Source organism: Triticum urartu, chromosome 2A, assembly GCF_056163025.1.
Source record: "Triticum urartu cultivar PI428250 chromosome 2A, HENAU_Tu73, whole genome shotgun sequence".
NCBI lineage: Eukaryota > Viridiplantae > Streptophyta > Magnoliopsida > Poales > Poaceae > Triticum > Triticum urartu.
This window is the reverse complement of record NC_141874.1, coordinates 668744382-668767495: the sequence shown is the minus strand read 5'-3', so window position 1 is coordinate 668767495 and position 23114 is coordinate 668744382. Positions and strand designations below refer to the sequence as shown.

Genomic DNA, 23114 nt, shown 5'->3' with positions numbered 1-23114 from the left:
TTCCAGGCAGGGCACCCCAATGGACTGCCTCCGACGCTGCTGCACCTGCCCTGGTACTCGGTACCCCCAGCGCTGTCCTGGCCTTAGTGGCCCGCGCCGGTTCTCGCGGCGCCACCTGCGCCTCCCGCGCCCGCTCCAGTGCCGCAGTGGCCGCACTGGCCCGTGCTGGCCCCAGCCGCGCCAACCGTGCCGCCCGCGCTGGTCCAACTCCCACCGCTGCCGCCCAGCTCCGGACTGGGCCTGTCCACACCGGGAGGCTCCCGATCTAGCAGGTCCGATTTCCGTCGTCACCGTCCCCGATCCCGGCCTGGCTAACCGGGACGTCGCCTCCGCTAGTTTACACGGAGGTCGGGGACCCACCGGTACCCATGCAGTCTGGGGCCTCGCCCGGCTCCGCGGGGGCCTACGACGGCCTCCCCACCATTGACCGGGCGACGTCATCATCACTGCTCCGCATCGCCGAGCCGGTCGGCCATGGCACATCGACCCAGACGCCGCCACGATTCGCCAAGATCGACTTTGCCACTTATGATGGCACGGAGGACCCGCTTAACTGGCTCAACCAGTGTGAGCAGTTTTTCCGTGGACAGCGCACGCTCGCGTCGAAGCGCACTTGGCTAGCATCCTACCACCTCCGCGGTGCAGCCCAGACCTGGTACTACGCCCTCGAGCGGGACGAGGGCAGCATGCCCCCTTGGGAGCGCTTCCGTGAGCTCTGCCTCCTTCGTTTTGGGCCCCCAATCCGCGGGAGCCACCTGGCGGAGCTAGGCCGCCTTCCCCTCACCTCCACGGTTCAGGACTTCGCCGACCGTTTCCAGGCCCTGGCATGCCACGCGTTGGGCGTGACGGCGCAGCAGCGGGCCGACCTCTTTGTCGATGGACTTCTGGATCACATCCGTGTGGACATGGAGTTTCGGGGACCCCAGGATATCCAGACAGTCATGTACTACGCCCACGCGTTCGAGCGCCGTGCGGTGGCCGTCCAGCAGGAGTCACCGTCCCGGGCCACTGGGTCGGTACCCTGGCCAGATCCCGCTCAGGGTCGGCCTGCTCAGGCTTCTGCGGCGACCGCGGCGCGCCCGTTCCGCCGGCTCACCTCGGCCGAGCTACTCGAGCGTCGCCGCCAAGAGTTGTGCTTCAACTACAACGAGCCCTACACGCCCGGCCACGCCTGCCCACGACTCTTCTACCTGGAGGTTGCAGACTACATTCCGGAGGACGCCGTAGCCGCCGACCTTGCCGCCCCAGCTGTCGCGAAGATATTTGACGCTGGTTGATCACCTCGAGGAGTTCAGCAAGCGCTTCCCCACCTTACAGCTTGAGGACGAGCTGTTTGTGCAGGCGGGGAGAAGTGTTATGACCGGCATAGGGGCTTCGCCCAGTGGGTTATGGCCAAAGTATCTTAATTAGGGGCTTAGCCCAATTATCTTATCGTATTAGGATCGTTTGCTTAGGAGTCAAGTAAACCTCTCTATATAAGGAGAGGAGATGTATCATCAATCTAATCAAGCAAGAAGCAATCAATATTTTCTCGGCTTCCCTTAGGGAGCCGGGAGACCTAAACCCTAGCCGCCTCCTGCTTTCGCCGCCGCTGCTCCCATCGCAAGGACGACGCTACGCCGCCGGCCGCCGCGCACCAGCCCTCGCCCTTCCCCCTCCTTCCCCTACAACCTACGCCCTAGATCCGGTAGGGCCCTAGCTCCTACCAATTGCAAGTTACTCATCAATATGTAGCCACGTGAATTGAGCTTGTCATGTCCTTTAATTATCGAAGATCTCTGGAGTCTTTGGAAGATCAATAGCCCTTAATGTCCTTTAGTTTTTAGAGATATTTTGTTGTCTTTTAAGAAGAACTAGAACATCAAGGTGCGCATTGCCGCACCCGCCCATCTTAGTGATAATATGACCATTTATGAAAGAAATAGAAGTATAATTTTTAATTCAGATTTGAATTGAGCGCCTCAATTTTTAGCATAAACTACAATATATTTGTATACCAAAATTTGGGTACACGCATATATAGAAGGGGCCAGTTAAAATAATCATCAAATATCTTTGAACAAGAAATTCTGCATGAGATTTTACAAATCTTTCGCAAACCCGTAAAATAGAAGATTAAGGAAAACATTTAAAAGATCGACGGTGAGTGAAAATTATGAGTTGTGGCGTCAAGTACACCAATGACCTAGAATACTGGATTTTACATTTAAACTCAAGTATAATTCTAAGTGAAACTGCACATATAGATTTGCTTCCCACTATGGTACTGGGCATAATATTGAACTTAAAATGTGCATTGGTTGCCACGCAAGTGTATGAAATCGGGCACATGTCAAGAGCTTAATTTAACATTACATATTCCAAACAAAATAAATATAATCTTTTTTAGGGAAAGAAGAAATGATATTGAATAAGCACCTTACTCATCTTGACAGTAGCATCATATTGTCCATTGTTTGGAACATTGTAAATTAGTTTCTTCCATCAAGCAGATGAAATCATTATATATGTACAAAAAAAGCATAAGGAAAATATTCGCACTGAGGGTTGCATATTACAAGACTTGGCTTGTGTTTTATGTACGGATGCCATGAAGTTGTATTTTACATATCATTGTTTATCTTCTCAAATGCTACTACTGCTTCATTTTCTGAAGAGAACTTGAAGATTTTTTTTGGTTTTCCTAATCACGTGATGGCATAGTACTTCTGTTGTACGACCGCTCGTGAAGGCGGAGTGCGTGCGGCTGGAGGGGATTGCTGTGGAGGTGACCTTTTCTTACAAAGGAAGGTACGTATGGGAGTTTTTTTTTTTTGAGAAAAGCGTATGGGAGGTGAGCCGTACGGTGGGCTAGAATTAAGGCCTAGCTAACTACCTATTAGCCCAATTGATCAGAGAGCACCCAGCTCATCCTCCGGAGCAGCGGCCCGGGCACGTTGGGCCAACGACGATGCGCGGGGAAACTGGTTAAAACGATCATGGTGCGTGCAGCGGGACGATCAATCAATCTGAAGCGTTCATACGTGAGATCCCACAGTTGACAACGTCAAATCGCCGTGGATGGCTGTAGCTAGCTCCATTTTACTGTATTGTAATGAGTATATCTCCTGCGTGTAGTGGCTGCATGCTCAGCCGGCCTATATCTGAATGTATGAACCTTCGCTTTGTTTTTCTTAATGTTCTGTGATCATCTACTTTTCTCTAATTTATATGCTCTCTTTGAGTTCTCCCTTTTAGGTGTCAATTCCTATCAATTACTTTGGGAATAAATGTGTCACCGTAGTAATACATTTGCAGGTGAAGGATAAGTGCTAAATACCAGTGAGAGAAAAAGGTTATGTTTAAATGGTCTCAATACATGATTGATTAATCCCACAAAAATGGAATTTGCAATATCATAGTTATGTGCAATTTGACAGGCACTTGTGATATATCCAATATGATTTTTTGTTCATGTTTTGTAATGGGTCTAATGGGCCTTGTGGCCTAGCGGTAATGCGAAGAGATTCACGAGATCAGTTTCAACAAGTTAGTTCAATTTCCCTAAAAAATAGTTAGTTCAATTTGCTAAATCAAGCTGCTTGTCTCGAAGTTATATTCAGGGTATGTTTTCGGCCTCAAAGTACTATTTCAATGTGCAAATGTGCGCCTCTGTATGTTGGTAGTATGAAACAAATGTGAAATTTGAGGTTGACACATGAGTCTTTCCACATGCTCGCTGCCTGCTTAGAGATTGCAAAATATATTTTCGATTCTCGCACGAACTGGGTTTTGTAATTCCTGCATTCCAAACATGGCATCGAACTAGAAGTACACACAAAACAAATGTCAGTTGCAGGGCACCTTAGTTAACTTACATAACGATTCAGCCTCTGTGTATGGGTGAGTCGTGGTCTGTGTGCTTTCGCCTTCTCTATCGTACTGCCATCCTTCTATGCTTATTGTGGTGATATTTTTAAGGCAAAAGATTTGTCTGACACATTAATTAAGTGGAAAAGAGAATTATTAGAAAACCAGGTGAAAACCGTTACTGCCTGCCGAGCGGCACACATAGAATACCCTACACACACCTCTTTAAAGAGAGCCTTATCAAGAAAGCATAGAGGTGTCATTGTCATAACTTCTAAACAAGGTGTCATCGCCGTCCCTAATCACCGAGCAAGCAACTCTAACTTCACCGCAGACGAGCGTCGACCCAACCCACCCCATTGTGCCCACAACAAGGTCCAAGGTCGATGAGCAGCGGCACGAACAAGTTATGCGTAAGCATTTTATCCTTTCTAGTTGCCAACGATCCACTGTCTTGAGGTGCATTGAGCCAGACTGATGGCTCTTCCTTGGCTTGGTGTCGCAGTGATATGCATGGCAGATCATCTACTTGTACTTGCAGTTTAGGGATGTCCCATCCAGGGCCGGGCCCACAGTGGTGCAAAAGGTGCGGCCCGCACAGGGCCCAAAATTCTCAGGGGCCCATATTTTTTTTTATATAAGTCTAGTAATAGTTAACCGCTGCTGGGTCGAGCGACTAGGCCCATCGAGCGAGAGCGCTGACTCCTCCCGATCGCTATAAGAGGGTCAGGCGACGAGGCACCACTCAGAAAAAAAAAAGGCGACGAGGGCATCGCTAGTTCGCTACGTGCCTACGTTTTTTTATCTATAAAAAAACACTAGACCGCTAACATCAAAAAAGAAACAGTTTGTCTAATTCATATCTAGATGTTTTTTAAGGATGTCACATCTAACCTCCCACAAGTATATAATGCATCAACAAGAAACAAAAAAAGACTAGGACAAAAAAAATAGACCACAAACAGAGTGAAAATCAGCTTAGATGTGACATGGATCAGACCCAAAAAGAAAACCTAGATCGCTACATGGATCAGATCGTGGCTACGCTACAGCCTACAGGAAGAGGATCAGAACGCGTCCCGTCGTCGCCTGGAGCCTCGAGGGCTCGACGCCAGGAGCCCTTGACGTCAACGGCTCGACGCCTCGTCCCTCGCTGGCTCTCTCTCAGTCCCTGCTCCTTAGATCGATGAGATTTCAGATTCAGGCCAACTAAGCGATAGGCCACTGCTGCGGTGCCACGGTTGCCTTCCTCGCCTTCTTTCTCAAATTTCAGACTCGTCGACATCGTCTCAATAGATTGATCGGTTACCGACGCTAGCCTTCAGGTGCTTAGCGAGTCCTTCTTTTTGATTAAGTTTGCTTCCTACTCCTAATTCCTAATTTTCTAATTAATTATTGGCAGGGATCATTACTTTATTAGAAATTGGTTCTTGAGAGTGAAGTGTTGGAGAAGATTGGTTATGAGGGTATCATTGAGGATTTCATTTCAAAAAATACTACAAGAATGAGGATGTTCAAATAATTAGCAAACGGGAGTTGGATAGGTATAACCTTTTTATATGTCCAATTGTTATGTAAGATATCCAATTGTTATGTAAGATATTACATTATAAACATTATATTTTTTCCATGAGATATTTATACATTATAATTGCAAGTTAGTTCATTTTTTTGTGAAATAGGGCCCTGTTTTTTAGTTTCGCACAGGGCCCCGGATTTTGCCGGCCCGGCCCTGGTCCCATCATCATCCTGCTGCGTCACCCTCAGGCAAAGCCACCTGACATTCTGCCACACTCTGACTACGAGTCACTTATCCAGTATGGCGCCATCAATAAGCACACCAGTGGAGGAGCTTCAATAGGGCCAAGGGGGGCTATGGCCCCCTACCCTAGAGAAATTATGTGAAATATAATTAGTTGTTAAACAAGCTTTGTCAAGCTCGTGAAGCACACAATCTTTGACAGGGTTAAATAGCAGTATAATACTATGAAGTAAGAGTGGGTAAGAAATGTGTAGTTTGCAAATGATACAGGGATGTTCTGGGGGATCAAGAACTATAACGAGATGTTGTTGGGGGACATGCACGCGCAGAAAGAGATGATACTAGAGAAAGACCCGAGCGACTTCAGCTTCTCGGGTGACTGGGTGTTCTCGAGGAGGGTCTACTTTGATTGATGCGAGTGTGTCATGCCACTGCCGGATCAGTACCCTTCACTGCCCAACGCGTGGCCTGGGGCGTGCATGTCTCAGCCCTGCAATGGTGTCCGGTCGCCAGATCTTGCCTGCTCTCGCTATCTGTGTTCCTTCTCGTGTAAAGGATAGCTGACTAACCCTGAGTACATGGGGTTTGAGTCTCAGTTTAATTCTTTTCATGTAGTACAACTAATCCAGCATATACTTCTTCTTTTAGGCCAACTTCACCGCGCGATCCCAATCGGACGTCCGTTTTGACCGGTTTCTATCTCTTTGGGGCGCCGATGGGTTCGCCCGTGTCCGCCTCTGTCCGTTGAGTCGTGCGTGCGCCCACCGCGTGGCCGCACCTCAAATCTTGTCCGTGTTGGACGTGTTTAAAAAAACATAAAAACTTAAACAAAATGACTTAAGAAAGTAAATAAACGCAGTTTAAAAAACTTAAAACTTAATTAGCGTCCATGGCCACAAAACGGCCCAGTTTTCACTTCCAATTAGACATAATTAAACATAAAAAGGAAAATAAAAAACGGTCGCCGCCAGCGCGTTCCTGCCCGTGCCCGTTTGATGCTGTCGCCATCTTTAGTGGTCGTCAACGTCGTCGTCGTCGCTGACGAGGTCCACGTAGGCCGGGGGCGTCCAGAGATGGGCCGGCGGTGCGTGGTAGACGGGGGCGGGCTGGACGGCGGGAGCTGCCTGCACGACCTCCTCCCGTGGCGACGCCTCCCGCTCCGGTGACCGCGGCGGAGTGGCGCACCAGTTCACGCCCACGGCGGCGGCCATCTCCGGAGCAGTGCAGGACCAGCCCCACCCCTGGCCCACCAGGCCCGGGTGGAATGCGGCCACCGGCTCCTCCTCCATCGCCTCCTCCCTCCTCTCCTCCTCCTTCACGGCCACCATTTGCAGCTCGGGAAAGGCGACATCGCCGGCGGCAGAGAGTGCCATCGCCTCCTCCAAGCCGTCCCATTGGCGCTCGTCGTGGGTGTACATGGAGTCGCCCATGACACGCTGCACGAGCCGGGCCTCCTCCGCTGTCATGCGAGGAGGTGGAGGTGGTGACGGAGACGGAGAAGGCGACGGCGTGGGTGTGAGGCCGCGCACGAGCATACGCCCGCGCACCTCTCGACGTGGCCGCCGCGGCCCCGACACCGTGCCGGTGAAGTATGACGCGCGGCGCGTGTCGTACTCGTCCCGGAGCCACGTGTCCTAGAGGTCGGAATTTGGGGCGTACATGTCGTCGTAGAACAGGTCGTCGGGGAGGAGGCGGCGGTGGCGCTCGATCTCATCGCGGCGCGCGCGGCCGCTCGCCGGCACAGGAGGGATCGGAACCCGGTCGGCGCTGAGGTGCCATCCGTTGGGGAGATGGACGTCGTTCCACGGGACCCGCGTCCTTGTCTCTCAGTACCTCCGGCACACGTCCGCCGCAATCCTCTGCCGGAACCCATCCATCCTGTGCCGGCGAGCGGCCGCGCGCGCCGCGTTGAGATCGAGCGCCGCCGCCGGCACAATAGGATTAAACAAAAACTCATCCCCAACACATTTCGTTCCCAGGATTAAACAAGCACTGATCCACACCAAGCAAACAGACTTATTAATCCCTACTCTTGGGGGGCAACACAATCCTGCGGAGCTGCCTTCTCATCACGAATGAGCCCCAACGACCTCATCCTCCCCCGGAACGCCTCCGGATTGTCGCACTCAGCAATGTAGTTATCCATGCCCATGTTCAGGGCCCTGCACATCTCAGCCCACATTATGAGCGCCGCCCCCATTGGTGGCCCAATCTTCTTGAGCTCCTCCGGCAACCTATCCCCGAGCTTCAAGCCAAGGCGACGCTGATGGTTGATATAGGCGGCGTCGCGGCGCTGGAAGGCGATCCGGCTGACCAGGCGCGCGGCCAGGCACCTCCGCCGGAACAGGAGTTCGTCGTGGTGGTACCGCAGCTCCTTGTGTATCTGGAAAGACTCTCGTAACCCCTCCATCCCTGACCGGTGCTGCTCCTTCAGGTCCTTGATCTTGTTCCGCTCCTCGTCCGTCATCGGCACCGGGCGGCGCATCTTCTTCCCTGCACGATGCCAAAATCAAAGACGACATGGACGGTGAAACTGCTGCCCTCCAAGGGTGCTCGAGGACTAATGATTTCAAGGGTTCGAGGGCGGGTATTTGGACCTGGGTTCGTGAGGTCCGAAGGAGCAGTCGCCGATGCGGAGCGCGCGAGCGGCTTCTCCTTCTCGGGGTCGGCCGGAGGGAGCGGTGATCGGGTGGAGGTGGCCATGGATGGTCGCAGGGGTTACGGCGAGGAGGCAGATGAGAGGTGACTCGGGCGGCTGCGGCGGCAATCGCGGGGAGGTACAGCGATCAAGGACGAAGCCAGTAATGCCACGATCCCTCGAGGGCCCGACTTGAAACTGCGTAGTGGACCTCATGTCTCGTGATGGGCTTTGGTCAGCTAAAATGTGCATAAATTCTTTAAAAAAATACTAAAATGTTGACATGTTGTTTGTTCCAAAAAAAAAAACCTCCAATCATAATAGGGCCAGCTCTTTTGGCGTCTTAAAAAATAGGGAAAAACTTACCTTCAGCCGGCCGATCGCAAGGGCGTGTCCGCCGGCTCCGTGTCCGTCACATCCTCTGTTGATTAGATGAACAAGAGCACCCTCCCCCCCCCTATATGTGTTTCTGCGACTGAGCCTTTGTTTCGAAAAAGAGAGTTTTGCAACTGTCTGGCTTTTTTGCAGCGGTTGTGACTCGTGCGGCCGAGAGGGCGATGGCGGCCAGGAATCTCGCCGGATCCGATGAGGATGGCGCGCGGGCAGGAGGCAGGGACATTCGGGAGCCGCAGGGGCAGAGACCCGTGCGGCTAGGAGTGCAACGACGACGAGGATTCCAGTCGAATCTCGCTGGATCCGATGAGGATGACCCGTGGGTAGGAGGTGGGGACGCCCGGGAGCGGCGGGAGCTCGTCTCGATGAGGTCTGGCGGGGTTGACGGCGAGCTCCACAGCAAGGACCTGTGACGATACTGGCGAAAGGCGCTCCTACGGCGAGAGATACAGAGAGATGAAGAAAACAGAAGGAAGAGGAGGATGGTGACGAGGTGACTTTGGTCGGAGGTCGGGTGCTCGCCGGCGGCGGCACGAAGGCGGGGATAGGCAACGTCGATCCTCCCTCACCACCATCTGGCGAAGCTCGCAGTGAACGACGGTTTCGGAAGAGCATGTTTCTGAATAAAGCTCTTGTTGCAATAGTCAGTGTGTTTTCGAAACAAAGCTCTTGTTGCAAAGAGGGACCATATGCATAAATCTTTAAAATTCTGCAACACGATCTTTGTTGCAAAAAAATTCTGAAATCTTTAAAATTCTGCAACAAGACCTTTGTTGCGGAAAAATTCTGAAGCAAGATGTCTATTGCAGAAAATTAAAAAAAACATGCACATGTGATCTTTAAAATTTCTGCAACAAGATCTCTGTTGTGAAAAATTTCTTCAATAAGATGTCTGTTGCAAAAAAAAATAAAAAATACAGACTCGGATGATTGCAACAAGCAGGCTGTTGCAGAAACACCACTCTTGTTGCAAAGGGTTGCTGCTTACACTACGTTGGTAGATCAGACGGTTATTAATATGTCAATTCAATGGTCAGCAAGGTGGCGGATCCTTTTTAAATTTCCGCCGGTGGACGCATACCGTCGCCCTAAAAAATAAGCCGTCTCCTCCCTAACTTTTATCATAAATCGTCAGTTATTGCGTCAAACGGCTCTAATTGACTAATCAGTGTTTTTCGCAAACTGTCAACACAATACCAGTGGGTTTTTGTAAAAAAAACGAAACATGATGGTTTTTTGATTTAGGGTCCACAAATATGGTGGTTTTTTGCAATTTACTCTCCGCCAGCCGATGCTCCTCGAAGAGGGACAGATTGTAGTGTTGCTCTGCCAATAGTTGTCTGAGCTCCTAAAAGAATTGCCAATTTCATGCGTGCATCTTACCATTGATGGATGATGGCACTGTCATCGCTTCCTAGGACTTGTCTTCTACCTCAAGAGCATATACCATTTTTTGTCTTGAACCGAGAGGGTATCTCAGCGTTTTGGAGTTCGTCGTTGGAAATGGCGGATTCTTTCTTGTTTGAAATCTCCGGCGCATGCATCATGACTACGTGTTGAACTACGCCATCTGACAGCAATTTCGTTCCCGCAAAAACAACCTGCTCATGCTCGCCTATATATTCCGACATTCGTCTTCAGCTTCAGCTCCAAGTAGCAGCAGTCAGTGTCATCTTAACACTGATCCCTCTCCAATGGATTATTTGGCCATAGTCGTGGCACTCGTTGTTGTCACCGCCTCGTCCATTGCCATCCACCTCCTCGCCAGAGCCAAGAAAGCACGGCCGGGCAACCTTCCCCCGGGCTCCCTCGGCCTGCCGGTTATCGGCCAGAGCCTCGGCCTCCTTCGGGCCATGCGCGGCGACGGCGGCAGCCGCTGGATCCAGGACCGGATCGACAGGTACGGGCCCGTGTCCAAGCTGTCACTGTTCGGCAGGCCGACGGTGCTCCTGGCCGGGCCGGCGGCCAACAAGTTCCTGTTCTTCAGCGGCGCTTTCTCCACCCGGCAGCCCCGGTCCGTGCAGCGGATACTCGGGGAGAAGAGCATCCTCGACCTCCACGGCGCCGACCACCGGCGCGTCCGCGGCGCCCTGCTCGAGTTCCTCAGGCCGGACATGCTCAAGGCGTACGTGGGCAGGATCGACGGCGAGGTGCGGCGCCACCTCCAGGAGAACTGGGCCGGCCGCGCCACCGTCACGGTACTGCCGCTGATGAAGCGGCTCACGTTCGACATCATCTCAGCGCTGCTCTTCGGCCTCGAGAGGGGCGCCGTGCGGGACGCCCTGGCCGGCGACTTCGTGCGCATGATCGAGGGCATATGGGCCGTCCCGGTGAACCTGCCGTTCACGGCCTTCAGCCGGAGCCTCAAGGCTAGCGGCAGAGCCCGCCGGGTGCTCCAGGAGATCACCCGGGAGAAGAAGAAGGCCAGCCAGGTGGAGGTGGAGCACGGCAACGGCAAGGCGTCGCGGAACAGCGACCTCATCACCTGCCTGCTCGGCCTGAGGGACGGCCATGGCCAGCGGCTGCTGACCGACGAGGAGATCGTGGACAACGCCATGGTCGCCCTCATCGCCGGCCACGACACGTCTTCCATCCTTATGACGTTCATGGTCCGTCACCTCGCCAACGACGATGCCACCCTCGCCGCCATGGTTCAAGGCAAGTGACTGATTGGTGAATCAAACTACCAACCCGCCATGGTCATGAAGACATGAACTCATGATGTGTGTTTCGTTTCGTGATACAGAGCATGAGGAGATCGCCAAGAACAAAGGTGACGGCGAGGCTCTCACCTGGGAAGATCTGGCGAAGATGAAGCTCACATGGCGGGTCGCGCAGGAGACACTCCGCGTCGTCCCTCCGATCTTCGGCAACTTCAGAAGAGCACTCGAGGACACCGAGTTCGACGGCTACCTCATCCCAAAAGGATGGCAGGTCAATCCGTACCAATCACCATAGGCAGCTAGCATCACCACCAACTCGCCGAGAAACCTGATGCAAACTCTTGATGTGACGTTTTCAGGTGTTCTGGACGGCAAACGTGACGCACATGGACGCGAGCATCTTCCACGAGCCGGCCAAGTTCGACCCGTCCCGGTTCGAGACCGAGAACCAAAGAGCATCGGCGGCGCCGCCGTTCTCCTTTGTCGCCTTCGGGGGTGGCCCTAGGATATGCCCCGGGATAGAGTTTTCCAGGATCGAGACGCTGGTGACGATGCACCATCTTGTGAGGCAGTTCAGATGGAAGCTCTGCTGCAAGGAGGACACCTTTGTGAGGGACCCCATGCCGTCGCCGCTGCTTGGCCTGCCCGTCCAAATCGAGCACAGGGCCTCTCCTTGATCCTGACCAATCCTCACAAGTTACAACAATCTCCATATCATGATCGATCGGTCCGTCAGTCGCAGCACAGCATTGCAGACTTGCAGTAGAGTAGAGAGATAAATGAAAATGTAGGAGATATGAGAGGAGGCATATATATGAATAACATCAAGTAATCAACTATTTGTCTCACAAGAATAAAATGGGCAAGAACAAAGATGATTTGTTTCACGGTTATTTGGTGTTCGTAGAGGCAGCATGTACACCACAACAATGGAGATGGTATGGATCCAGCAGGCTCACTCGGCAGTCATTGGCAAGTAGACCTCGTTTTGTTTTGTCTATATAGCATTGTTTTGCAGCAAAATGATAAGTACTAGACTATGCAGTCCTCCTCCATTATTTCAAAAAAAAAGACAAAAAAAAAGACATAACAGAGTAGGCTGCTCAAGTAGCAATCACAGATATTTCAATGTAATTTCTTTATAGCATTGCTCTTGTGTTTAGGCTCAATGGCGCAAAATCAAGAGAAACACATAAGGTGGAGGTCAGCATATCTGTATTCACTAGATTCCAAAGGCATTATGGTTTTGAAATCATGAGAGAGGTCCTGAATAAAGATGGAAAATCATAACTAGTAGTCTCGGTTTAACACAGTTTCTAAAGTCATCTGAAATCGTTTGCCTGAGTTCAAACTCTGAAATCGTTTGCCTGAGTTCAAACTCTGAAATAATTCTCTCTAGTAACATACTGATTTACTTCATTTTTCACAGACCGCTGATTTCCCGAATTAGATTTTCTTTTTGCTAAGCCATCCTGCCACATACCTTCTGTCCAAGACCAAACCTCGTAGGCTGGTCATAGCTTTCGAGCACAGAAGTGGATCAAGGAGCAACACACTCGACGGCAGCGGCACAGGATGCCTACGGTCCACCGCACCTTCCTTCCGTGCCGGTGCACTCACCGTGGAATATTCAGATCGGGGTTCTATCTGCAATTCTGCATCACTAATCATGCCAAGTTACATATGGTTTCCTAGGCAAAAACATACATAATCAGAAGTTCATAACCAGAACACAGCAATTAGCACACAAGATGGTTAATTGAAATCTTCAAAAATAAAGGATTAGTCCACTTGGTTTGATTGAAGCACTCACGCCATAAATAAATCATGCTCAACACAATAGCATCAAACAAGTAGTCATCCTGAACCTGAACACAACAAAACATAGCAACATTTCGTTCTCAGGATTAAACAAGCACTCATCCACACCAACCAAACAGACTCGATCAATTCCTACTCTTGGGGGGCAACAGAATCCGGCGGGGCTCCGTTCTCATCAGGGACAGCCCCGGGCACCAACGCTAGCATCCCTCTCCGGTACTCCTCGGTGTTGCTGTACTCATCCATGAAGTTATCCATGCCTATGTACAAGGCCCTGCCCATCTCATGCCACAAGAAAAGGGCCATCGAGATCGGCAGCCTAGCCTGCTTGAGCTCCTCCGGCAGCTTATCCCCCACCTTCAAGCCAAGGCCAAGGTGATGCCTGACGTAGGCGGCGTCGCGGCGCTGGAAGGCGATCCGGCTGACCAGGCGCGCGGCCAGGCACCTCCGCCGGAACAGAAGCTCGTCGTGGTAGTCGCGCAGCTCCTTGTGTATCTCCATCAGCTCGTGCAGCTCCTCGGTCCCTGACGCGTGCAGCTCCTTCAGGCGGTCGATCCTCCCCCGCTCCTCGTCCGTCATAGGCACCCGGCGGCGCGTCTTCTTGCCTGCGACGAGACCAGAATCAGAGACGGTAGGGACGGTGAAAGAAACTGCGCCTCCAATGGTTCGTCGGCTACGGAGATTGGACCTGGATTGGCGAGGTCCGCGGGAGCGGTTGCCGGTGCGGAGCGGGCGAGCGGCTTCTCCTTCTCGGGGCCGGCAGGCGGGAGCGGTGCTCCGGTGGAGGTGGCCATGGATGGTCGCAGGGATAACGGCGAGGAGGGTTTTGCAGTTGCGGCGATGGAGGAGGTCAGCGATCAGGCGATGCCGCGACGGAATGAGAACCGGGCCGAGTTGAACTACGTACTGGATCTCCTTTCTCGTGATGGGCTGCATGTGCGCAGCGGCAAGTATTGCTTGGTCTACTTTTTGAGATTTATCAAAAAAACTCAAACTAAAAAAAACTTTTTGAGATTTATTATGGGATTTTTTTTCCCTCAGAAAAAATATTATGGGATTTTTGTTCGATTATTATTCAACTTTGCTTTTTCCAAAATGCCTGAAAAACTGCTATATGAAAATGGGAAGAAAATCGGAAAAAATTGTCCCCTCACTATATGGTTTCTACTTAATTACAAGGAGCATGATTACGAAGTAAAACTGAAGAATCCCGCCAAAGAAAAATTGGACGAAGGGGCAGCTCATTCCAGCAGTTCTTTTGTTACTTCTCCGGTGTTCTTGACTATAGAGTTCTTTCAAATTTCTCTAGTTTCACCTGGTTTCATATTTGGTTGTGACTCTCTTAGGCAAAGTCTTTTGCAAAAATCATTGATGGATTTTATCGGGTAGGTCGACTGGACACGGATAGCCACACCTCTGATGAAAATAGACGTCCATGCGAATTGATTGGAAAACTACCGCAATATCTGGGGAATGACAGTTGGGGCAGCGGGCGATTAGTTCGCCAGGGAACGGCTCAGCGAGCGTCTTTTTTCCAACCGGGCTCTCAACCCCTTTCCATTAATTTCGCAATCAACAGAAATACATTAGTCTGTATCAAATTTGTCTTAAAGATCAAACCACTAACCACTAACAGAATGGAAGGAATCACCTCCTGTTTTTGAGAGCTAATGAGACTGAAAGGGGGGAGCGAGTTGGTGCATTATCAGGAAACCCACCGCAGGACGATCCTAGAACGGACCATCCGTCATGGGGCGAAAACCTGATGACACTCACAAGCTACAGCCTAACGAAACAAAAGACCTAGGATAAGATAATGTTGGTAAACTTCTACGACGAAATGAAACTACTACCAGAAGACATAAACCCAGCGGGCATCAAACCCCAGTGGGAAACAGCGAGCAAAAGGACCGAGCGCTGAACTTCTAGCCAATCTGGATCCCATCTCTGTCTCCTAAGAGTGGCCTGCCTCGAGGGTAAGATCTGTCCACCAGCGCAGCAGCCGCGTGAGCCAGCCTCCTCACTCCAACCTGGAGCTTCACCTTTTCCTCTTCCTTTAGCAAACCTGCCCAATACATTAGAAGCGAGCAGGCAGTGAAAACAGCCTCCAGAGGAGAACGGACAACATGGTTATCAAATGTAACTTTATTACGGAGGGTCCAACCCCCCCAGCATATTGCAGCAATAATCATCATGTAAAAAAGCTTCCCGCCCGAAAAAAACTTATAAAGCCAAGCGAAGCTCTGCCAGAGAGAGCGCGGACAGCAGGATGCTCCAGCCGTCATGCCCAATACTCCTCAGACCGAACGAGCAAGCGAGCAAGTAAAAAAACAAATGATTTGCTGTCTCAACGTCAGTACAGAAGGAACACCTGGGGTTTCCAGGCCAGTTCCTGATACGCATATTATCCCGAGTAAGAACTGCATTCTGAAACAGCTGCCAAAGGAAGATTTTAATTTTCAGTGGAATAGGTGCTTTCCACACCATCTTATAGTTAGGACCTGATAAATTCCTTTCCAAATATTCATATAAGGATTTAGTAGTAAATATCCCTTTGCTGCCAAGACCCCATAGAATCTTATCTGGGGAGTCGTTCAACGACAGTTTATTAGCTTCCATAACCATCCAATCCCACTGCTCGCCCAACTCCCCAACCAGGCTACGCCTAAAGTCAAGCTCATAATTTTTCGCCGCCCAGGAAGCAATAGTACATTCCTGTTCCTGACAAATACTAAAAAGATCAGGAAAGCGGTCTTTCAAAGTAGTACTCTCAACCCAAGGATCATACCAGACTCTGGCAAGGTTTCCACTTTCAATCTTAATTTTTCTACCCGCCATATATGAATCCTTGACCTTCATAATCGCTTTCCAGCAGGGGGAGTCCGAAAAACGGCTCTGAATGCTAGCTACTATTTTGTTTCTGAAGTATCTTGCTCTTACTATACGCTGCCATAACCCATCGCTTGTTTCTAATTTCCACCACCACTTAGCGAGCAGGGCAATATTTTGCTTATGAAGATCTTTAATCCCTAGTCCCCCAATTTTTTTCGATCAACAAATTATTGTCCACTTAACCATATGATACCCATGTTTCTTATTCTTTCTCCTCCAAAAGAAGCGTCTGCGATGTTTATCCAACTTTTCAATGAAAGTTTTATTGAAGAGGAACATTGACATAAGAAAAGAGGGAATTCCATCCAAACTGGACCCTAACAAAGTCAATCTGGCTCTAGAAGATGCCGCATAGGCTACCCAGGCATCAAGCTTTTTGACCATTTTACCGTCAAGGAAATCGAGATCAGCGTTTCTAAGAGTAGAGTAAGTAACAGGGACTCCCAGATATTTCATAGGGAGTATGCCCACCTGACATCCAAACATGTTGGCATATACCAAATCAGTGTCATTATCCCCCCCCCTCGATGCTAAATATCTCACTCTTCTCAAAGTTAATCTTAAGCCCAGACATAAGTTCGAAGAGATACAGCAAGAGTTTGATATTAACAGCTTTGTCGACATCATGTTCAAAACAAAGCATCGTGTCGTCCGCGTATTGTAGAATGCCAACACCATTCTCAATAAGATCAGCGGCTAACCCTTTAATGAGACCATTTTTTGAGCTGTAAGAACCATTTTGGTTAGGCAATCAGCCGCAATATTGAATAGGAAAGGGGAGTGAGGATCCCCCTGTCTCACCCCCTTAGCACTTTGAATGTAAGGTCCCACCTCGTCATTAATCTTGACACTAACCGTGCCATTTTTTAGGATTTGAGATACCCATCCACACCATTTAGAGCTAAATCCACGCTTCCTATGACAATCAAGCAAAAAGTCCCAATTGACTTTGTCATATGCTTTCTCGAAATCAAGTTTAAGAACCACTCCTACTTGTTTTTGAGGTGGGTATAATGTAGAACCTCATGTAGCGATAGGATCCCATCCACTATATGTCTCCCCTTAATAAAAGCATTATGTTGAATACTGAACAATTTATGGGCATATTTGCTAGCTCTAATATCCATGGCTTTAGTGAGTAGCTTGTAAGGGCAACGTAATAGAAAAATGGGCCTATACTGCTGGATTTTATTAGCATCAGTCGACTTAGGCAGCAAGGTAATGATACCATAATTAAGTCATTGAACATCTAACTTGCCTTCATGAAACCATTCAAACAGGCATAGGAGAGCATGGGCTACTACATCCCAGCAGTGTTGATAAAATTCAACAGGGATATCGTCTGGGCCAGGGGCACGGTTAGATTTCATTTCAAATAAGGCTTTTTTGATCTCTTCCAATGAGAAAGGTCGAGTCAAGTCCTCATTGTCATCAGGATTAATCATCTCATCCTGAGACCACAAAGCTGCATCTATCTGGCAAATATTGCCAGGAGCTAGACCAAACAAGGTTTTATAGTATTCAGTAACATGGGCAAGTAGGTTTTTAGTGCCTTCAATAATAGTGGACCCACACTCCAGGGAGATCATGGAGTTTTTCCTACGACGACCATTAGCTACTTTATGAAAAAAGTCAGTGTTATTGTCTCCTTTCAACAACCACCTCTCATTAGAGAATTGATGCCAGTGAAGTTCTTCTTCAACATACATATTATTAAGCTCTACTAGAATTTCCAACTTCCTAGTATATGCCTCCCCGCTTAAACCATCAGCCTCCTCCAGATTTTCAAGCTCCTGCAGTTCGAGCTTGATAATATTCTTTCTGATCTTATTATGACCAAACAAATTGGACCCCCAACCCTTAAAAAATTTCTTAATTCTTTTAAGCTTAATATTCAAGGAGTCAATGGGGTTTATAGTATAAAATGGCCTAGACCAAATATCAGCAACCAGAGGAAGGAAGTCTGGGTTACTGAGCCAGGCATTATCGAACTTAAAACACCTATTACCTGGTGCTCTAGAGGAAGCTCTCCCACCATCCACCAACAAGGGATTGTGATCTGATATCTCCTTGACCAGTTTATGCACAGAAACAAGAGGGTATAAATCCTCCCAATCAGAATACATGAGAACTCTATCCAATTTTTCCAAAGTTGGGTTATCTTGTTTGTTGGACCAGGTATGGCAACCACCAGTCATATAGATCTCTCTCAACCCAAGCAAATGTATAACAGAATTAAACACCTCCAAGAAGTGGGGCATAGATGTTTTTTTGTTTTTCTCCCCGCTATGTTGAATGATGTTAAAGTCTCCCCCGACCAGATAGGGGATATTAATGTTATGACACATGGATGACAGTTCAGCAATGAAGTCAGGTTTCTGCTCATCATGTGCAGCACCATAAACAGTCATCAAGATCCAGCTAGAGTTTTTGTTCTTATCGAACAAGTTCAACTGTAGGATGTACTTACCACACTTGGTCATAAGGATATCAAAATTTTCCTTATTAAGACCACAAAGAATACCACCAGATTTCCCCCTAGAAGGAATCCACTCCCAATGAAACTTTTGATTCGGATCAATTTGTCGAAAAAAGTCAGGATTATACGACTTCTTCATAGTCTCTTGAAGTCCAATAAAATCTAAATCATTGGCATTAATCATGTCAACGAGGCAGGTGGACATGCCTTTTTTACCCACTCCCCTACAATTCCAAAAAAACCCTTTCATTTATATCGTTCGGGTTTATCTCTCACTCTGGTAGGTCTGCCAGGTTCCATAGCAACCCTACCCACCCCATTTTTCTGTTGACTTCTAGTCACAGGTTTACTGGATTTATTAGGAGATAAAACCACCACCGATTTCCTGCACTGATATTTCTTTTTTTTGTTTTTAGATTGAATCAGGATAAATGGGTCCTCAATATCTCTACTATCCTCATCCCATTCTAAAGATAGGAGTACATCATTACCCAACCCATCATTGACAGTAATTTTTTGTGCATTAGTATCAATTTTTTTGTTATGCAACAAATTTCTAGAGAGTTCTAATTCACGCAAGATATCAACAGTATCAAAGTCATCATCAAGGATTTGCACTCCCATCAAGGATGCATGCAATATAATGGCAAAATCAGATAAAGCAGAGAATTGATTTTTTGCATTGGGCATATTCATACCTTCCAGATTGCGCTTCCTCATTCTGTTGGCAGCCACATCTCCCACCTTCTCCAGCTTATGCTTCTGTCTGCGTGGGGCCTCCTCTTCTTGACTCATGTTGTCGTGAATTGGAGATCCAGAGGGAGATTCTGTTGGGGAACATAGCAGAAATTTAAAATTTTCCTCGTGTCACCAAGATCTATCTATGGAGAGACCAGCAACGAGGGGAAGGAGAGTGCATCTACATACCCTTGTAGATCGCTATGCGGAAGCGTTCAAGAGAACGGGGTTTGAAGGAGTCGTACTCGTCGTGATCCAAATCACCGGAGATCCTAGTGCCGAACGGATGGCACCTCTGCGTTCAACACACGTACAGCCCGGTGACGTCTCCCATGCCTTGATCCAGCAAGGAGAGAGGGAGAGGTTGAGGAAGACTCCATCCAGCAGCACCACAACGGCGTGGTGGTGGTGGAGGAGCGTGGTGATCCAGCAGGGCTTCGCCAAGCACTACGAGATATGAGGAAAAGAGAGGTAGGGCTGCACCAACAGGGAGAGATCAAATCGCATATTGGGCAGCCCCTAGGCCTCAAGTATATATAGGGGAAGGGGAGGAGGGTGCGCCCCCTCAAGGGTTCCCACCCCTAGGGGGCGGCAGCCCTAGATGGGAAAAAGGGGGGCAGCCAAGAGGGGGAGAGGGGGGCGCCCCCTAGGGTGGGCCTTAGGCCCATTTGAGCCTAGGGTTTCCCCCTTCTCCTCCTAGCTGCGCCTTGGGCCTTGTGGGAGGCGCACCAGCCCACTCAGGGGCTGGTCCCTTACCACTCTTAGCCCATGCAAGCCTCCGGGGCTGGTGGACCCCCGGGACCCTCCCGGTGGTCCCGGTACGTTACCGATAAAACCCGAAACTTTTCCGGTGACCAAAACATGATTTCCCATATATAAATCTTTACCTCCGGACCATTCCGGAACTCCTCGTGACGTCCGGGATCTCATCCGGGACTCCGAACAACATTCGGTAACCACATACAAACTTCCTTTATAACCCTAGCATCATCGAACCTTAAGTGTGTAGACCCTACGGGTTCGGGAACCATGCAGACATGACCGAGACGTTCTCCGGTCAATAACCAACAGTGGGATCTGGATACCCATGTTGGCTCCCACATGCTCCACGATGATCTTATCGGATGAACCACGATGTCAAGGATTTAATCAATCCCGTATGCAATTCCCTTTGTCCATCGGTACGATACTTGCCCGAGATTCGATCGTCGGTATCCCGATACCTTGTTCAATCTCGTTACTGGCAAGTCTCTTTTACTCGTTCCATAACACATCATCCCGTGATCAACTCCTTAATCACATTGTGCACATTATGATGATGTCCTACCGAGTGGGCCCAGAGATACCTCTCCGCTTACACGGAGTGACAAATCCCAGTATTGATTCGTGCCAACCCAACAGACACTTTCGGAGATACCTGTAGTGTACCTTTATAGCCACCCAGTTACGTTGTGACTTTTGGCACACCCAAAGTATTCCTACGGTATCCGGGAGTTGCACAATCTCATGGTCTAAGGAAATGATACGTGGCATTAGAAAAGCTTTAGCATACGAACTACACGATCTTGTGCTTTGCTTAGGATTGGGTCTTGTCCATCACATCATTCTCCTAATGATGTGATCCCGTTATCAACGACATCCAATGTCCATGGTCAAGAAACCGTAACCATCTATTGATCAACAAGCTAGTCAACTAGAGGCTTACTAGGGACATGGTGTTGTCTATGTATCCACACATGTATCTGAGTTTCCTATCAATACAATTCTAGCATGGATAATAAATGATTATCATGAACAAGGAAATATAATAATAACTTATTTATTATTGCCTCTAGGGCATATTTCCAACAGTCTCCCACTTGCACTAGAGTCAATAATCTAGTTCACATCGATATGTGATTAACACTCAAGTTCACATCCCCATGTGACTAACACCCAAAGAGTTTACTAGAGTCAATAATCTAGTTCACATTACCATGTGATTAACACTCGATGAGTTCTGGGTTTGATCATGTTATGCTTGTGAGAGATGTTATAGTCAACGGGTCTGAATCTTTCAGATCCGTATGTACTTCGCAAATTTCTATGTCATCTTGTAGATGCAACTACTACGCTACATTTGGAGCTATTCCAAATAACTATTCTACTATACGAATCCAGTTTACTACTCAGAGTAATCTGGATTAGTGTCAAAGTTTGCATCGGCGTAACCCTTTACGACGAACTCTTTTACCACCACCATAATCGAGAAAATTCCTTAGTCCACTAGTTACTAAGGATAACTTTGACCGCTGTCCTGTGATCCATTCTTGGATCGCTCTTGTACCCCTTGACTGACTCATGGCAAGGCACATTTCAGGTGCGGTACACAGCATAGCATACTGTAGAGCCTATGTCTTAAGCATAGGGGACGACCTTCGTTCTTTCTCTCTATTCTGCCTTGGTCGAGCTTTAAGTCTTAACTTCATACTTTACAACTCAAGCAAGAACTCCTTCTTTGACTGATCCATCTTGAACACCTTCAAGATCATGTCAAGGTATGTGCTCATTTGAAAGTACCATTAAGCGTTTTGATCTATCCTTATAGATCTTGATGCTCAATGTTCAAGTAGCTTAATCCAGGCTTTCCATTGAAAAAACACTTTTCAAATAACTCTGCATGCTTTCCAGAAATTCTACATCATTCCCGATCAACAACATGTTAACAACACATACTCATCGGAAATTCTATAGTGCTCCCACTCACCCTTTTGGAAATACAAGTTTCTCATAAACTTTGTATACACCCAAAATCTTTGATCATCATCAAAGCATACATTCCAACTCCGAGATGCTTACTCCAGTCCCTAGAAGGAGCTTTGCATACTTATTAGCATCTTTCAGGATTGACAAAACCTTCCGGTTTGTATCACATACAACCTTTCCTCAAAAACCGTCGAGGAAACAATGTTTTGACATCCTATCTGCAAGATTTCATAAATAATGCAGTAATCGCTAATATAATTCCAACAGACTCTTAGCATCGCTACGTGTGAGAAAGTCTCATCGTAGTCAACTCCTTGAACTTGTCGGGAAACACCTTAACGACAAGTCGAGCTTTCTCAATGGTGACACTTACCATCATTGTTGTCTTCCTTTTAAAATCCATCTGTACTCAACAGCCTTACGACCATCGAGCCGTTCTGCCAAAGTCTACACTTTGTTTTCATGCATGGATCCTCTCTCGGATTTTTATGGCCTCGAGCCATTTATCGGAATTCGGGCCCACCATCGCTTCTCCATAGCTCGTAGGTTCATTGTTGTCTAGCAACATGACTTCCAAGACAAGATTACGTACCACTCTGAAGTAGCACGCATCCTTGTCATCCCACGAGGTTTGGTAGTGACTTGATCTGAAGTTTCATGATCACTATCATAAGCTTCCACTTCAATTGGTGTAGGTGCCATAAGAACAACTCTTTGTGCCCTGCTATACACTAGTTGAAGTGACGGTTCAATAACCTCATCAAGTCTCCACAATCCTCCCACTCAATTCTTTCGAGAGAAACTTTTCCTCGAGAAAGGACTCAATTCTAGAAACAATCCCTTATTGCTTTCGGATCTGAGACAGGAGGTATACCCAACTGTTTTGGGTGTCCTATGAAGATGCATTTATCCGCTTTGGGTTCGAGCTTATCAGCCTGAAACTTTTTCACATAGGCGTCGCAGCCCCAAACTTTTAAGAAATGACAGCTTAGGTTTCTCTAAACCATAGTTCACACGGTGTCATCTCATCGGAATTACGTGGTGCCCTATTTAAAGTAAATGTGGTTGTCTCTAATGCCTAACCCATAAACTATCGTGGTAATTCGATAAGAGACATCATGGTATGCATCATAT

At 48.5% G+C, this 23114-nt stretch overlaps 4 protein-coding genes across 4 annotated transcripts; 2 read left to right on the top strand and 2 right to left on the bottom strand.

The window, feature by feature from the left end:
- Nucleotides 1-368: 368 nt before the first annotated feature.
- LOC147986576 (uncharacterized) lies at nucleotides 369-6024 on the top strand. The gene is made up of 2 exons (XM_087542066.1): nucleotides 369-1272; nucleotides 5882-6024. Exons 1-2 carry the CDS (start codon nucleotides 369-371, stop codon nucleotides 6022-6024), a joined length of 1047 nt encoding a protein of 348 aa, XP_087398192.1.
- Nucleotides 6025-7537: 1513 nt separating this feature from the next.
- LOC147986575 (uncharacterized) lies at nucleotides 7538-8380 on the bottom strand. The gene is made up of 2 exons (XM_087540093.1): nucleotides 8209-8380; nucleotides 7538-8104 (listed from the first exon to the last, which is right to left on the bottom strand). Exons 1-2 carry the CDS (start codon nucleotides 8312-8314, stop codon nucleotides 7638-7640), a joined length of 573 nt encoding a protein of 190 aa, XP_087396219.1. The 5' UTR covers nucleotides 8315-8380; the 3' UTR covers nucleotides 7538-7637.
- A 1940-nt stretch (nucleotides 8381-10320) lies between these two features.
- Nucleotides 10321-12133, top strand: LOC125533987 (cytochrome P450 716B1-like). Its single transcript, XM_048697302.2, has 3 exons — nucleotides 10321-11300; nucleotides 11389-11576; nucleotides 11665-12133. Exons 1-3 carry the CDS (start codon nucleotides 10337-10339, stop codon nucleotides 11980-11982), a joined length of 1470 nt encoding a protein of 489 aa, XP_048553259.1. The 5' UTR covers nucleotides 10321-10336; the 3' UTR covers nucleotides 11983-12133.
- A 1125-nt stretch (nucleotides 12134-13258) lies between these two features.
- On the bottom strand, nucleotides 13259-13920 carry LOC147986574 (uncharacterized). Its single transcript, XM_087540091.1, has 2 exons — nucleotides 13815-13920; nucleotides 13259-13731 (listed from the first exon to the last, which is right to left on the bottom strand). Exons 1-2 carry the CDS (start codon nucleotides 13918-13920, stop codon nucleotides 13259-13261), a joined length of 579 nt encoding a protein of 192 aa, XP_087396217.1.
- Between the last annotated feature and the right edge of the window lie 9194 nt (nucleotides 13921-23114).